This window comes from Scleropages formosus, chromosome 9 (genome assembly GCF_900964775.1).
Source record: "Scleropages formosus chromosome 9, fSclFor1.1, whole genome shotgun sequence".
In the NCBI taxonomy this organism is placed as follows: domain Eukaryota; kingdom Metazoa; phylum Chordata; class Actinopteri; order Osteoglossiformes; family Osteoglossidae; genus Scleropages; species Scleropages formosus.
In genome coordinates, this window is record NC_041814.1 from 16,040,594 (window position 1) to 16,058,726 (window position 18,133).

Sequence of the window (18,133 nt, forward strand, 5' to 3'; positions counted from 1 at the left end):
AAATCTCTGATGCCCCCCCCCCCAATTATCACACTTGTACAGCCGCACCAATCTCCTGACATTCACAAAACTCTTTCTTTCTCATTAAGCAAACTTAAAAATATCTCCTTAGATAATGTGTACTTTTGTAGCCCGTTTCTGAAGAGAGCTGTGTGGGAAGAGTGTACTGCTGTTTAGCAGCTCTCCTGTTGGTTGCAGTAACTGCCAGTGTCCCCAACGGTTTAGTCTGGGTGGTGGTGTGAAGGAGAGCAGTCTCGGCAGTGTGATTCTCCCCAGGGGTGCTTCTGGTGGAGGGCTCTAGGGATGCCTGAGGTCGCCGGAGATGACTAATGGATGTTCCAAGCAGACTCTGCATCAGGGCAAGGCATGCGCATGGCTGTGGTCTCCCACCAAGCGAACAAACTCTCCTGCAGCTTCCTGCTGATGCCCCTCACCCCTTGTTTTTCAGGATGAAGAAGCTTGTGTGGAAAGATGTTCCCAACCCCAACAACTGCTCCTGGGCCCAAGGGGTGGATTTTAAGAAGGTTTGTGTTACTGCTTTCTTGCCAAGGATCAGATCTGGATTGATGGCTCAGTCTTGTCTTGCCCAGTTTGGTGTGTGTAAGCAACTGGAAAGGGAAGTTGCACTGAGTTATGTGAAGACGTGTGAGGACCGACAATGCAGGTCATTTTAATTCAGCTGTCAGAACAATACCAAATCTCATCTGAATGTGCATAGGTGGGCAGTTTTTCTCTGCGGTAATAGCCATTCAGTTGTGACATTTAGGGGCTTGCACTATGTTCAGTTAGATGTGTGTCCTGCACATGAATAACTAGGTGAACATTTTTAGGTGGAGGCCATTGAGAACCTGTTCCGACATCCCGAATGGCTGACCTCCCAGCCTCTGCTCCTGGAATCGGAGATCATTTCTGAGGCCATGATTGTGGAAAATACAGCATCCCCAGCCAAGGAGATAGGATCCATAGGCACCTCTCCATGCAAGGGCTGTGAGGAGCCACTGGGACCCAAGACACCTACTTTCTCCAGGTCCTCAGAAGGTTCTGCTCAGTCCAGGATCACCTATGCCACAGTCCTGCTCCCAGAGGAGCCCAACATCCTATACAAGCAACAAGGGAGCCTCAGCAGCTCCTCTGACGAGGGCAACTTCTCTGCCAATGTTTCTGATATCTCAGGCTCCATTCCAGGCGGCATGTGGGAACTGGAGAATTGCCCACGGTGCGAGTCCAGCCTTCGCCACTCCTGCTCGTACAACTCGGCCGAGGAGTTCTCCGAGGCCTCAGAGCAGGAGGACGAGGCACCAAGAAGAGCTGACACACAGAAAAGCTTGTGCTACTTGAGGATGACCTCGCAGGAAGAGGGTGGTGAAGACCAGGGGAACGAAGAAGGGGAAGACGATGGGATAGCTGTCCGGTTCGTGAGGGAGGGCACACCGGGACCTCCCAGTGGGCAGTGCCCGGAGCTCCCCCTGGAGTCCAGTCCTCTCCTTGGCCCCCAGGGGTCTGGCTGGAGCGGGACCGAGGCAGCGGTTGAAGATGTCCCCCTGTACATGCCTCAGTTTCGAACTGCACCGCACAGGTTGGACAGCTCCAAGGCATATGAGTGGTCCCTTCAGAGGTCCCCTGACCTGTGACATTTCTCACACACCATGACACTCCTGCTGCTCTCACATCCGTCCCAAGGCCAGCGGAGCCTCGCCGCCAGTCCGTTCCAGACCACATGCCAGTGCCAGTTGAGGGCTGCGCTCAACATTTCCTCTTTCAGACTGCTGGCTTGCATCTTCAAATTAAGGCAGAGAACATCACTTGTGCATAAGGCGGCACCTGTAGTTGTGGATTATGGTGTTTTTAAAGCAAAAAGGGGCATTATCTTTACAACCACTGCATTTGGCAGTGCATTCTGGGCATCATTTCACAAGCTAGAGTGAAACTGACATTGATGTTCTTAAGAAGCATGATGTTCATTGTTGCTGAAATATTGATTGTAATGGAAACTTACATTTGTCATTTTTATTGCGCAAAATGTTATTGAGTTAAAACTGAATGTATACTTTTCTGTTTTTCTGTACTGTATTCTGTATTTGACATATGAAAATGTAACAATGTGATCTATTTTCAATGTGTGCTATTTTCTATTGCAAGCAGCTGATCATAGCAAAAATGAAAAGGAGAAACCTTAAAAGAAATCCAGTCACAAAATGTTTGCACAGAGCAACCAGCAATTACATTGTAAGAGAATGTTCCTAAAATTGTTCAGATATTTTCACAGTCAAATAAAGTATTTATTACCAGTGACAATAAATTTTGTAAACATTAGAGGGAGGCAGTATTTAGTTTCTTAAATACAGAGAGCTGTTTTGTGTCTTTTCTCTGAGCTAATTTCATTGTGCCATGTAAAAGATGCAAAAAAATTCTACAATGGTTCTGAATGAGACTGTGAAGTGGGTCAGTTTTACTGTAGATAAGAGACGGAATTGGTGATACGGTTAGCATCTAAATAACATCTGAATCAGGTGTCAAAAGATGTTTTTAATGTAATTTTCGCAAGTGGTAGAAACATCATGAACACTTGTAAAATTTGGGCAAACATAACATTTTTATTATGAATATGGTACAAGTTGAATAATGAGGGCATCATACTAAAAAAAAACATGCATTGCTGTTTCAGCACCAAGGATTTCACCTCACATTCCACACAGTTTTGAGTTCTTTGGTGAGTTTGGTGGCGTGTATCTGTTTGTGTCTGTCTGAGTGTGTGTCTGTCTCCAGGGTGTGCCCAGCTTCATACCCCTATGGATTCCCACCATTCACCAGGATGTTGTGTAACAAAGAGAAAGATTTGTATTGTAGCAGAATGGAACTTGATCCCCCCCCAATTGGCCTCCATCTCAGCAATCAGTAGATTAATAATATAAATAATAATTCAGTAAGTACTCTAACATCTCTCATGGAGCTACTGGAAAGAGGCTCAGGAGGAAGGATAACAGGATCATGCTCTTTATTGCCCATATACATGTCTTTTGAATTTTTTTTCCATGGATCAGAATGGATTACCAGCCCACCAAAGGTGTCTAGTTCCACCCACTGTCCAACTCCACAGGTAAAAATTTCTTCACCCATCATTTTAACATTTAAAATCTGTGTTGTTGGCATTACAGCTTTGAGGAATTATTTATTGAATAAAATGTAAACTAAAATGAAAAACAATAAAACCAACTAATACAAAGATATTGCCTTTTTTTTTCTTTCCAAACTTTATTTAAAGTTATCAATAATAATAATAATAATAATAATAATAATAATAATAATACACACAACCAAAACAATACATTAAAAATCCACAATCAAACCCAACACTTTTCCTACAGTTGGTCAATAAAATTACTAAGCAACCATTACATAAAATACATTGTCAAGACAAAGTCTTTCCCATAACAATCCCCTTTCTGGCTTCAAAAAATATAACTGACCCATGTTTCCCACACCAACATACCTAAAAGGACTGTCCCCCAATAGCAGCTCAACTGAAGTCATCATATCATATCCTTCAAAACACATAAATACTTCTAAATTACAATATAAAACTTGATCAGACCCCTAAAAACATACAAATAAATACAAAACAAACATACACATGAGTAATCATCAGTATAAAAACTCAAAGTGCACAGAATCACCTGATAAAACAAGGCCATTAAAATCTGTAGATAAAACACTATACAAATAAAACCCACAAGTTAAAAACGTTAGTTAAAAGTGCCCAAAGAACAAAACTAGTAGTAGTACTTCTAACAAAACTAAGTAGTTTACAGTTCCCCCAGGTCACTCTAAGCCCCCCCAAACCCGCACAACGGTTAGGAGATCACCCCTTGGAACAACCCAGAATTCCCCTGGTGGCAAACTGAGCATAAGCAATACAACAACCAATCAGAACAGGGCACAAGACTGTACAGGAATAAACACTAAATACGAACTACACATTTCAGAACCGCTTGTCCCATACGGGGTCACGGGGAACCGGAGCCTACCCGGTAACACAGGGCGTAAGGCCGGAGGGGGAGGGGACGCACCCAGGACGGGACGCCAGTCCGTCGCAAGGCACCCCAAGCGGGACTCGAACCCCAGACCCACTGGAGAGCAGGACCCGGTCCAACCCATTGCGCCACCGCGCCCCCCAAATACGAACTATTTACATTGAACTATCGGCTCCCCTCAGCGCCATTACGTAATTTGACATAACAGTAAAAACTGACATGGCCACGAGTAAACTAATTGCAGCTGCTTCCACTTCAAGTTAAGTGATCTAGTTTTAAATAAGTCAGCGGTGAGTCGTTTTTAAACGCTCTTTTTTAAGATTTGAGCTCAGTCAGCAGCGATCTGAAGGGCAACAACACTGCCGCCTACCGGCAATTATATATTTTTTTTTTATTCTAAACTTTATTTAATGAAGTTACCAATAATACACAACAAAACAACACATTAAAATCCACAATCCAACAAACCCAATACCATTTCCTACAGTTGGTCAACAAAATTGCTAAGCAACTATAACATAAAACACATTGTTAAGACAAAGTCTTTCCCATAACAATCCCTTTAAAGGGTGAACACTTAATTTTTACGGGAATTCGGCAAAATACGTGTCCACAGTTACTCTCCATTGTAATTCATACTGTGTGTATATATAATACACGACGGTACTTGCCGTTTCATTTGCGGTTTAAAACAAATTCGAATCGAAATTCTGCGTTTATGCAATTAATGTTTTCCGAGAAATGTAATGTGTTTTGTCGTGTAATATATTAAACAGCGATGAAGTGGGTGCGGAACAAGAGGAAATAATAATTTGTTTAGAAAAGAAGTCCGTTTGAGTAAGAATTTGGTATAAAAAGAGCGTTCACCCAGCAGCGGAAGGAATAAAACAGCCCTACTTGCACGTCTTCTTACCACCTGAAGGGGGCGCCGGAGCTCTTTCATTTTCCTGAAGGCGGAGACCCTTTCGGCGGGAAAACAGTAACTGAGCCCCGCGTCCCTCGTGCAGCTCGAAATTTTCTGCTCATTTTCTCTGTTCCGCCGTTGGCGACATTTGCGTGATCTTGTGTGAAGCCGGAAACTTGTAAAAACTCCGGTGTGAATTTGAACAAGAATAAAAAAGGGATACTTCTCACTGTGTTTCCAGAGTAGGACTCTCATTGCAGGAAAACGAAGCTTAATGTGGATCATTTCCCAAACACTTTAGTTTAGGGCAGCTGGTCAGCATTGGCTTTCTTTTGTCAGTACTCTTCTCACGTCATCAGAACCATCTGTACAGGCTCTGCTTCTATCTATCTATCTATCCATCCATCCATCCATCCTAAAGGAACTTACAGCCCTTGTAAGACACCCTGAATGAGCTTCTGCCTACTGGCTTGGCCAACATACTTTCACCAGTATGGAGAACATCAAGTCCACCCATTACCACATACTGTATGCTTCTTATTTTTCTATTCTTGTCAACAAAAAAGAAGACAACATATGAACATATGCCTGGTTCTCTATCCTTAGATCTATCTTTGTATATGAAAGCTAAAACACTCCAATGTTGCTTGATCTGAACAGTAAATGTGCAGTGATTCGTGTCTCGACGGCATTTGAATCACAGGCTGATATTTCTCCAAGTCCTCTGGATGTTCGCTTATGCAGATGATCATGGTGCTGGGTGGGAGACACCAGCAGCATCTGTTAAGCCTCCAGCTGATCACACAGCCAGCTCAGCATGAACGCAGAAAAGTTCAGGGAAGGCCTTTCCCTGGGATCCATGCCCTTTGACTTCAGACTCAACTGATGCCACTCAGCGTGGTGCCCCTGGTCATCACAGCTTCCCGAAGGCTCTGACCTCAGAAGAACTTGTGAATGAAGCTGCCATTTACGAGAAAAAATGACATGTGAATTTGGCAATGCATGGGCTGATCCTGTAGTTTTCTATCTGACCAAAGTGCTTTGAGAAGTCCCAGAGCAGCAGCTTTGCTTTGAGGCTACTCCCAGTCCCTGCTGCTGATTTCATGTTGCTTACTAATGGGGTAAAACACTATTTGCATTTCATGTTGAATAATACAGTATGGGTACATTTTGTGTAAAACTCTAAAGAGCATCGACTTTTCTAGATTTATGCTAAAAACCTATAAAGCCACGTGTGATTGTGTACCACAATGGATCAGTGAAGTTCCATTGAAGATCTGAGGTTTTGGGGAGAAGTATTAGAATGGCTCTTCTTTCAGCAACGATCTGTCCATCAAAGATTAGTAAACTCACAATCCTCCTGCATGTGCGGTGTATATGTCATGCAGGGCCAAGAGAACCGGGACGGCAGGACCCAAGTGCGGAGTCGTTTGTCTGGATTCAGGGGATAAGGCAAGTTCTCCGAGTCGGGGACAGGCGAATGGTCGGTCGATCGGCGGTCAGAATCAGAGCGAGGATCCATGGACGAGGATCCATGGACGAGGTCAGGGAACGAAGCGAAAGGTCGGTCGGTCGGCGTTTGAACAAAGATGGTGGTCGGGAAACAAAGCGAAGGGACGAAAAACGGAAGACGAGAACGAAGAACAAGTGTTGAGAGTGCACTGGACATCACGAGGGAGGGCTGCTGTCTCTGACGAGATTCCGCAAAGGTATGGGAGCTGAGGAGGGTCTTTTAAAGGGAGAGCAGTCAGTCAGGTGCTGGACCAGAGTCAGGTGCGGTCGGTTGAGTTGTGGGCGTGGAAGTGACAGTATGGCACCCGACCACCACCCGATCACCTCCTGTCTGCGGTCAGTGATGTCCTGGCGGGTGAGGCCGGGAATGGTGGGTTTAGCAACCTTATTTAACAAACTCATATCAGTTCTGAACCAGTTACAAGTTTATCCAATTCCAGCTCCTTTGGAGCACACAATATATGAATAGCTGCTAGAATCGAGTCTGCTATAAAGTTCGAAGGTGATTGTGACAATGTGATAGATGTCTAAACACCAGTGTGGAAAACAGGAGAGATAGAGGTATGAAAGAGATGAATTTTGAGACCGATCTTTAAGGTTGAAAGAGTTTCAGCAGTTCTGAGGGAGATAGGGAGGTCACTCCACCGCATCAGTGGCAAAATGCAGTAGCTACAGACTTTAGAATTTGGATCTTTAATGCATGGAATCACTAAGTGGCCAGAGGTGGAGGTTTATACTATTACGGTTTATACTATTTCTTGTACGGTCATGTATGGATATAATTCCTCTCTCAAGTCTGGCATAACATTTGACACATTTGGAAGCCTTCCAACGAAAATTACAGTTGTAAAAAGTATTATGTTAATGAGTTTTGCCCTTAAAACTTTAGCATAGATGTAGGCTGCTACCTCATGTCTGAAAAAAAATGTATAATGTCATAATTCCAAGATCTCAACGGTTTTTTTCTAAATTGTGTTTTCTGTTTTCCCAGCAGAAGCTTTATATTTTTAGCGTTCAACTGTGAAAACGGGCAATTTTTCTAAAGGCGTCTCTCTCCCTCTCTCTCCCTCCCTCCTTAGCCATCTCTCTTCTCCTCCTGTCTCCCACATGCGGCACATTTAGAGACGGATAGGGCACAGCACTACGCAGCATTATTCACTATTATTCAGTACGAAGCAGTGCGCCACATTGCCGAGGCTCTGATCAATGCTTCTTTCCACTGTGGGAGGAACAACTTGTGCACAGCAGCCAGCCGTGGAGCAAATATCCACAGTGCCGGAGAGAGCGAGCTGCTCATCTGGGGAGGGCGCCCACATACCGCCATCCAGGGGTGATCCTGTGACCACCCTCTATAGCGCAGGGTGCCCTCTTTTATTGGTCATTGCCCTGTTCCAGTCGCACCCGAATCGCACCCATTTGTTTCACATTTGCTCCTCCAGATTGACAAAATCTGTCAGATTTAGACTTACATTCACCGTCTTTCTGTGTCCCGGTGCTACTGTGTCATTTTCTACAGGACTTGCAATGCTGCCACAAAGAAATTGTTTCTATTCCAGGGACATCATGGGCAGTGCAATAAGGTGTTTTCTATTCCCCGTGAATACGTTGCACCGTAAATTTGATGTCCTGTTGTTTTACATAATTTGCCCCTAATCTTCCATCTGTTTTTATTATTATTCTGTTGCTTAACAGACCCTTCAAATCGAAATCAGCTCAAGTATGTCACAATTCTACGTGTCCATGCAGCGATGCTTAATAAAGGGCAGCAGGGTCCTTCCTGTAAGGGCAGCCCACCACCTATATTTACATTTATTCATTCAGCAGACTTTTTTCTCCAAAGTGACGGCAAGAGAAGGAGAGATTGGGATGCAGACACGTGATTCTAAAGCACAGTTCATTTGTCACAGTCCACCACATGAACCAGTATACTGCACGTCACACGAGTAGCTGCATAAAGGTTTACGAACTATTCATCAATTTCTTATAAAAGTTATTAAACATGAACATTTACCTATCCACCTGTATTCACAAGTTAACCACCATTAGTGCAAGGCAATTAGCTGCCCTTTACAGTATACATAGAAAGTAAAATGAAGCAATTGTGTCTTTAAAGTGGTCCTTACTCTAAATTTATAGCAATTCAGGAATTTGCAGGTGGAATTATGGGTAGACCGTGTATGTCTGTCGGGGGGTACAGCCCTTTCCTCTGGTGTGAATTTCAACTCTAGGCTCTTAGAAGCAGAGCTTCCGCTGAGAGTTTTTGCACTGAGAGGCAAATCTAGAAGATGTTGGGTGGGCAGCCCTTCCTCTGGACCCAGAGTGCTCTGTGAGCAAAGTGCCACCCTCACAGGTTGTGTTGGTGTGGTTGCGTCACGGCGCGATGACCCTTCAATGGTGTCTGGCTGATGGAGGTCAACTAGGAAGCTGAAACATCTCCAGGTTTTGACTCAGATTACTTCTTTATTGCTGTAACACTCCATCTGCAGTACAGGAACAGGACAGGTACCGAGCATCGGTTCGGCCCGGTTGTCGCGTTGCCATGGGCGCACACCTCGCGCTCAGTGCAAAGAGTTCCTTTAATTTACCACATTTTCATTTTTCTTTCCTTTTTTGTTAACTTGTAAAATTGAGTTCAGACATCTTTCTGAGGGTGTCTTCACGGCGGTGACCTTGAAATCTCTGCGCATCTAAACTGTCAATCTCTTGAAACTAGAACTATTCTGGATGACCTAGATTCGCACAACATTTCGCATCACTGTGTAAAGAGTCCATCCGTTTTCTTTGATTTTAAAACGCCATTTAAAATTGCGCCAGTGAGGAATTCAGACAGCAAGTAAAAAAAAAAGAAAAAAAAAAAAACAGCAGCAAAAAGCAAGAGATTCACATTTTAATCTTTATCCATCGTTCACCAGCCAAAGTCTCTGTGGAGAATTAAGCATCGTGGTGACTGTGTTAAAACAATTTCAGAATCTGGGAAGTTTGCAGGGGTTGCAAACCTCACTTTGGTTTCTGATGCCAAGCCAGAGGTGGAAGCACCTGGTCTGCAGCCCTGAGATCCTGCTGTCTCGTCCATGACAACCACGGTGTTGACGCGTGTAGCATGCTGCCGATTGCACCGTAATCCCCTCTCCCTGGTTACTCCGAGGTCACGCAGGCCGTCCACGCAGCCAGAGTAATGAATTATTTGCTCCCTCCCTCTTGATCCGAGAGCAGCTATGCAGCTGTGGACTACAGTCTCTTTTTTCTTCAACCGAGAAAAGCCTACCGGGCCATGAGAATTTGGAAACTATTGGTGGAAGACATATTTGATTAACCCAGGGTAATCGCTGAGCTGCATTACACACGTTCAGATGACACTGCCATATGAATGGTTCCTTTGTGACGGCTAAACAGTCGGTTAACGACATGCATGGAAAGTCTCATAAGTGGAGCGACACTTGCGGCCGGTGGGATCTGATGGGTGGGTGAGGGGCTGGAGTACGGTAGGAAGGGATAGGGGCAGTCGTCACAGGATTAAATAAATCTGTGTGACGCCGGCCAGATGCAGCGTTCCCTGTGGCTGAGCCGAGGAGGGGAAGGAGTAAACTGTGGACACGATCGAGGGCCCGTCAGTGAGATCTCGCAGATCCAGCAGGTGAAGGGTGTGCATTTCTCACCTGAGGGACTTTTATAGCCCTACCGCCGAGACGACTGGAAGCTCAGGCCGGAGACCAGAGATCATCTCTTCTTTTCTGTCGCACCGGGTGAACCATCTGCCTCTATTCACACTTACACACTTGTGAGTTGGATTTCACTCGATGGTATATCCATCATTTGTGAATTTACTGGAAATGCAGACAGCGACAAAGAAGCAAATCCTGATCAGTAACTGAACGTTGACAATGTGCAGCGTGTAAAATGCTGGTTTCTGAGTATCGTCACTGGTGTCCTAGGCATATATATATACACTGGATCTAAAAAAATTATCCACACCCCTTGGGATGGGTATTCCTATCTTGTTTTTCCACAGTTTTTGGAACAAGGAATAGTAACACCAATGTCTCACCCACCACACACCTTGACTTAATATGGATCTATGATGGAGGACAGTTATGTGAAAACTAAGCAAATATTTAATATTAGCATCTTCCAACTTCTAGAAACAGGGATTCTCACTTCATACTCAAACAGCTGTGGTAGACTTCACAAATGAGACCCAAGTACACCTGTGGTAGTGCTGTGTTGGTTGACAAAAAGCAAAAACAGTACCTAAACAGTTTTAAAATCAGCGCAAGCTTTGTTGTGTTGTTCATATCATGCTTTGCTGTAAAATTATATCCCGGCAATCCAGACTATCTGCACTGACACATTTGCATGTTCTTTAAGCATCTGGGAAGGGGAACTGCTTTACATGATGATAACACATTTGCATTGCAGGGCTTTCAAATTTCACTTGTTCAGAGACAAGCAAATGATGTTATTTTCCACTGGGCTTCATTCATTCTGAGTTTACTGGACTTTACTGCTGTGCTTCATGTACTGACCAGTACTTGGTTGCGGGCTGATTCTGGCTCATCATACTTGGCTGATTTAATTTTCCAAACACAAAACTGACATGCCAACATATTTTACACTCCTCTGCTTGAAATTCAAGGAGGGGTGCGGTGGCATGGGGGGCTTGGCCGGGTCCCGCTCTCTGGTGGGTCCGGGGTTCGAGTTCTGCTTGGGATGCCCTGCGACAGACCGGCATCGCATCTGGGGTGCGTCCCCTCCCCTTCCATCCCTGCGCCGCCGCGACCCCGCTCGGGACAAGCGGTTTCAGACTGTGTGTGCTTGAAATTCATTTTTATTTAGCTTACACTTTCCTCCAGAGCAGCTTAGAGCAGTGAGCTACTTGCAGTTGTTTACACCACTTACACAGATCCTTGCTCTTTTAAACTAGAGCAGTTAAAGGTACGTGTCTTAATCAAGGATTCTGCAGAAAGGGGTGGGATTCAAACCTGTGATGTCTGAGTCTAAAGCCAAGAGCTCTAACCTCAACACTACCCGCTGCCCCAGAGGTGCTGTAACTTATTTATGATTACATGTATCTTTCCTGAGCTAAAATCTCCTCATTTGTGGTATACCTATGGAATTTTCTAGATAATCCTTCTCCCAGTAGTTCCTCCAAACTGTGCCATGTACTCTCAAATCAGCCAGTGAAACATTCATTAGTTTCATACTTGGAGCTAATCATCCTCAGTATTGTATTTCATGGAGCTAAAGCCTGAATCAACTATTTATGAGATTATTAGACCCATAATTATAGTAACAGATTCTGTCACTGCAGTCTAAAACACGCAGAACTGATGTGCTCCTCACTTTGAATTCTATTAAGTCTATAAACATCTATGTAAGCAATGGAAACTTGAGAAGCCTTTATTATATGTAAAATAGACCCTAAGCTGCTACAGATGAAGTTTTTCAGTGACACTGTACAGCGATGATTTATGGAGCGTCTGCTTTGCAGGTTTGTTTGCCTGTTATGTGAGGTTTGCATATTGTCCTTTATTATTTGTAGGCGAGGGGGGGTGCAGTGGTGCAGCAGGTTTGACTGGATTCTGCTCTCTGGTGGGTCTGGAGTTCAAGTCCTGCTTGGGGTGCCTTGTGATGGACTGGCGTCCCTTCCTGGGTGTGTCCCCTCCCCTTCCAGCCTCGTGCCCTGTGTTGCCGGGTTGGGCTCCAGGTCACCGTGACCCTGCTTGGTATAAGTGATTTCAGACTGTGTGTGTATGTGTGTGTGTGTGTATTTGTAGGTGCGGGTGCCATATAAAGGCAATTTAGTAAAGTCTACCTTCCAAAGAAAGGAACAGGTAAGGAAAACGAGTGCTCAGAGTGGAAAAGAAGAAAAGTCTCCAGTGGCTATAGCAGTGAGATCAGCTGAGAATGTGCTCAGTATGGTGAGTTGGAAAAGCACCAGCTAGAGCAGTGGAAGATGAAATCTGAAGGCTGATAACTGAAGCCCGTGGAAGGACCATGTTATTTCAAATCTGTGAAAGGTATTTAATTGTAGTAAAGCACAGTTACCTCAAAGCTAGTGGAAAAAGCTACACAAGGACCATCTCTGTTCCCTCTGGTTATATCTTTTCCAGAGGCAGACCATGATGAGCAGTGTATTCTTCATCCAAGGCCACCTCCTCTGACTGCTCACCATCAGCAGAGCAACTGGAGTGTTACGATAGTAGGAGCCACAGGCACAAACACTGCATACATGGGCTACAGGTCCTAAAAAAGGCGAAGTCTGTCTACTCATGGCACAAAGGACACTGGTCACTTCCAAAACGAACTGATCTGGCCCCTTTCCTGACTCAATGGGATAAAGTCACCATCTGTCATTTACCTGGGTTTATAATATGCTCTGGTAAATTTGTTCATTAATAGGAGCAGGGTATCCCTTTGATGGATACTGAAAAACTGTGAGCAGGTGAAGGCAATGCCTTTGGTACCCTGCTCTGTCATGTTGAAATATTTAGACTCTCTTGATTATTTTGGAAAAAAAAAAAAAAACAGGGTGATTTTACAAGGGCAGTTATTATCACCGGGGGGACTCCGGTTTATCTCCTTGCTTCATTAGCGCAAGTGTTAGTTATCAACAGATTAGATGTTGTGCAATAACTTCTCCATAGGTCAGTTTGTCTTTTAATTAGCAGTGACTGGGAACACATGGTTAGCAGGTCAGCGAAGAAATGCAATAAAGCAAACTTCCATTGTTTTAAGATCCGTATCTCTCGTAAAAATAGTGTTGCCAAGCAACAGCTTAAAGAAACATTTTGACATGTGGACCTTGTCTTTAAGACGACATAACACACATGACAGATGGGGCTCTGTACTATATGCTGTACTGTGAAAATTACCACAGTCAAAAAATAAAAATATATGAAGCTGGAATACCAGTAACTTGAAAGACGCCTCTTCATTATCATTCAGCACTGATTCCGAATGGCAGCAAGGCCATTCAGATTTTAAGAAGGAATCCCGTACAGATGGGTAATTGGCATGCCTAGAGAGATGCGCATGCTTTCCACCATCAAGCTGTGTGGCAGCTTGGTTTACCTGATCTGCAGCTTCATGGGGTGGAAAGAAGCTGTTTGTATGTTTGTGTGTGTGTGTGTGTGTGTGTGTGTGTGTGTGTGTGTGTGTGTGTGTGTGTGTGTGTTTGTTTGTGGAAGCAGTCTCCCATCACCCTTTGAAAGATGACCAGATGGTTTTCCTTCCTAATTAAGGCTGGGCTACTTTAACAATGAATGAATTTGAATTCCGCTTTGAACAGAAGATTCCTGGCAACAATCCCTCGCCACAGCAATGTGGACCTGAGATGTGTGGCAGGCTCATTATTGTGATGCTGTTCAAAAGTACCGTGGAATATTAGAAGAACAACAGACTTGCTAAAGCCCTGTCCATTTTGTGAATAATGTTAATAACAATGTAATGTGATTAATGTTGCATGCGAAATCATTACACTGACTGTCTCTATTCATTTTTTAATTTAAGTCAAAGGGGGAAACGGACTAATGAATGCACTTGGCCCACTGCGTACAGCAGAGGAAGGAGGCATGGAATGTTCTGGAATGTTGTTCCTTGCCTAGATCTACTATACAGAGCAATTTAGTTCTTCCTCTTGCGCAAAACTCCTCCAAGATTGCTTGACTGAGACAAGAGTGGATAATGGCCAACTTGATCCAAAGGCTCCTCAAACCACCTGCTGAGAACACTTGCCCTGTGGGCTGGTGAGTCATCTTTCTGAAAGACCTCCCTTCCTGCAGGGATGAAGCTGGGTATAGATGACAGTAATGTACCGATCTGCCATAAATCCTTAACGCAGCCCCCTTATAATGGAATGATCAGACCGAGCCAACAGAGGTGAAGACGTATTCCATGCACTTCTAGAACTGTTAGAATCTCCCACTACTGGAGGAAGGCCTCGGTGATCTGTGGATCATCACCACACATACACACACTAATTCATGAAGACCATGCTGAACAGTGACCCCTCAAGCCAAGACTCACACCTCTCAAATCTCTCTCATCTGACCGCACCGCTATGCTCTGTATAGACGTGAACCCACAAGCGGGCAAGGCAGTGCTGCATAAGTGAAATGCGCCGTTCGGTTCCAGTTCAACCTTGCGAAAAGTTCACTTCAGACAGTGTTCATGGAGACAGGGTTCTCACCGCCCACATTTGTCAATCAGTGCTCCTCTGTGTCACCTCACAGTGTCTACCAACGCACGCTCCTCGCAGTTTTATGGTGTTTTCACCCACTATTGCTGCTTCATAATAATGACATCCCTTATTTTCCCAAGCTTAATATAACACCTGTGAGAGTAACTCATTGTCATTTTTTCTACCATTGCTCATTAAAGCAATCACAAACACAAAACACAAAACAAAAATGGCTATAAATCTTCCCTTCAAGGCAACCTTGCTTAGTACTTGTAAATGCAACACATTTCAAGGGAATTTCTGGAATAAATCTCTCAGGGTTTCTGCACACATTGCATGGATTTTTTCATTTCGCGTAAGATCGTTGCTCATTAATGCTCTTTGTCATTTAATATATCCAAACAAAAAACATTTTAACGCTGGCTGTTACATTTCAGTTATTTTTATCCACTGCTTCCGTACTGTTTTCTTCACATCCACAGCACTGTGTTGTAATTACTGGCCTTGTCCTTCCTGCATCTCGAGCGAGCTTTGGCATTGCTGAGAGGAGGCCGACACTTTGCCTCAGGCCTGTGTTAACACTGTTTTCAAAGGAGCAACCAGAGCCGCCCCTCTAATAACATTTACATTCAAGTTAACTGTCCCATAGTATTAGGTTTCCATGGATTTTTACCAGGTGCGTGGGGTCCAGGACATACCCCAAGGGCTGGATGTTCAGCTAGATTGGAAGGCTGAAATTACATGCGCGCGCACTCACACACACACACACACACACACACACACACACACACACAAACTCACAAGCAGTAAGCAAGTTATGTCTTCAGCATATTCCATCATGATGAAATGGTCACACCTTGCCTAAGGTGCTCTTGGTCAACTATTGTTTTGCCAAAGTCCAGCTACAGCTGTTCTGTGGGTCCAACACAAACTTGTTTCTCCCAGATTTGAATTCCTCACAAGCTGATAGATAATAAATACATTTAGTGCCATATGACCTGTACGCATAATGCAGTTCAGAGCAGGAGGAACATTTAAATACTAGAAAATGAGAAAATGGTTAAAATTCAATTTGGTACGGGCCCGAATGCCTGAACGGGGTTGAAATCTCATCCTAAAAGAGTACATGGAATAATTACAGTACACAGTGCTCTGGGCATCAAACAGTGACTCATATCTTGAGGTCACTAAAGCGCACAAAGTTAGCGCACATCTGGCGTAGTCGACAGCCCTCGTCTGGAAGGGAGCCACTCGGCTAGGGCGCTCATGAAAGCGGCTCTTCATGTGACTGCGACCACGTGACCCGACGGTGCCAGCCTGGGGAGAAGGGGTTGCACTTATTGTGTCACTGTAGACTCTTTGCTCAAATCTGACTCGCTTTGCACCTCACTGTGCTCAATCAGTGCTGGGAATTCATCGATTTTGAAAGGATGAGAAGCAGAAGGATGAGACATTCTGCCTTGTGCTCGGTAACAAGCTTAGGCAACACATTTGTCCTAAATGCTTCTCGGAGATTATAAAATGATGGCCACAACAATGGAAACTGAAGAACCCATAAAGTACAGTTCATCCAAAGGAAAAGGAGTGGTGGGTTGGGTCATGGGGGGCGCAGTGGTCCAGCGGGTTTGGCCGAATCCTGCTCTGTGGTGGGTCTGGCGATCGAGTCCCGCTTGGTATGCCTTGCAACGGACTGGCGTCTCATCCTGGGTGTGTCCCCTCCCCCTCCAGCCTTGAGACAAGTGGCTTCAGACAGTGTGTGTGTGGGTTGTGTCATTGCCCAGCTACTACAACCCTGTCTGACCTGCTCTTCAGAGAGAGAGTTCACCCACAGCACATATGTAGCTTTCTATTTTTCGCCTCATGTAATTCTAATAAAATTTGTGCCATGAACACAGGTGATAGATTTGAAATACTCTATACTATACTAAGTTGAATAGGACCTCAGAAGGAAAAAAGATAATTTGTCAGATTGCGTTTGCTAATTGTGTTAACCTATACTGTGTGTAGGTTTCCGACACTCTCCTACACTTGCGTACGCCCTGCACAGCAGATCTTGCGGTGCCTTTCACACCAGTGCGAACCAGCCATTCTCTGCCTCTCTAAACACCCACAGCTCCCTGGTGTGAGTCATGGTGCCTGGCACTTGGGCTACTAGGATATTTAACATTTAGTTCCAGGTGGGATCAAACCAGGTAGCCTTTAAAGCAAAGCAAGGTTTTGCTTTTTTGTAAAATGTGTTCAGCCTGCAGTGTCCAAAACTGCTGCCATCCAGCAGAAAATGAGTAGTTTCCTACAGGCTGATTGTTGGCTTGGGGCTGCTGATTTTTCTCCACTCATACGGATGGTGACAACTGGAGTTGAACTAGGTGCAAGAAAAAATAATGAACATTGCTTCAGAATATAGGGCTTTTTTCAAGTTCTCTGGGTGCTTTACACAGCGGAATATTTTTTACTCATTTTAAACATTTTGGTGTAAAGTATCTTGGTGAAGGGTACTGCAGCAAGAGGGGAGATTCAAACCTGAATGTCTTGTGGTTGTTTTGATGAAGGATCCACCTGCACTGAACTCTCAGATGCTAGTAAAGAAAGGCTTGCACCAGATAGTTTCTCCTACTTTTGTCCTTGCTCTGATTTCACATTTAGTTGTATTGCATCTGATGTTTGATAGTTAATATTAATTTGAATGGGTTAAAAGAGAAAAGACTTTATCCTAAACAATGCGTAAGTGCTGAGACGTTTTTTTTTTTTTTTCCCCCTCAGTGAAGACCAGGAAACACACACTTTCTGAACCGCTTATCCCATACGGGGTGGCAGGGAATCGGAGCCTACCCGGTAACACAGGGCGTAGGGCCAGGGGACGCACCGCCAGTCCGTCGCAGGGCACCCCAAAGCGGGACTCGAACCCCCGACCCACCAGAGAGCAGGACTGTGGTCCAACCCACTGCGCCACCGCACCCCCTGCACGAGACACGTTATTAATACTAAATTAGGGTAAAAACCAAAGGCCAAAAGCTGTAATCTAATACAATATCTAGATTTCTAGATACCTCACTGAAACTAAGTGCATAATTATATATTATATGTGTAATACTTATTATTATCATTATTACTATTATTATTATTATTATTGCTGCTGCTCTGTGATACGAGCATCATGTGATGTTGGAGAAGATAACAGAGAAGGACGGGCGTTGTTCCTTGAGAGAACGGGACCATGAGACCATCAGAGTGGAGCCTCAGCGGAAAAGAAGAGAAAAAGAGGAGAAGGGGAGCCGTGTGCGCGACGCTCGCGGCAGTGTTCGCTCATATTCCACTCGTATTCCAGTTATATTCCGCTCATATTCCAGCAGGAGCGGGGCGGATGTGTGTCAGATCGTCCACCGAGATCAGCCCGTAAGTAACTCCTCCTGCAGCGAGGAAGCCGAGCGCCGTGATCATCGCTGCGATATTAATCGCTGTTATCTGCGTGGGGTGACCACTTCGTCGCGCTGGCGTCAGCCGTGGGTC

The 18,133-nt window shown here is 44.6% G+C and overlaps 1 protein-coding gene across 2 annotated transcripts in view; it reads left to right on the plus strand.

Moving 5' to 3' along the window:
* Nucleotides 1–3,128, plus strand: part of lepr (leptin receptor) — a 28,792-nt gene extending 25,664 nt beyond the window's left edge. For both annotated transcript variants that reach the window (XM_018754294.2, XM_018754295.2), the window contains 2 exons: nucleotides 449–524; nucleotides 831–3,128. In XM_018754294.2, coding sequence (XP_018609810.1) covers nucleotides 449–524; nucleotides 831–1,631 — 877 coding nt within the window. In that variant the 3' untranslated portion in view covers nucleotides 1,632–3,128. The remainder of the gene's footprint in view (nucleotides 1–448; nucleotides 525–830) is intronic.
* The last annotated feature ends 15,005 nt before the right edge of the window (nucleotides 3,129–18,133 follow it).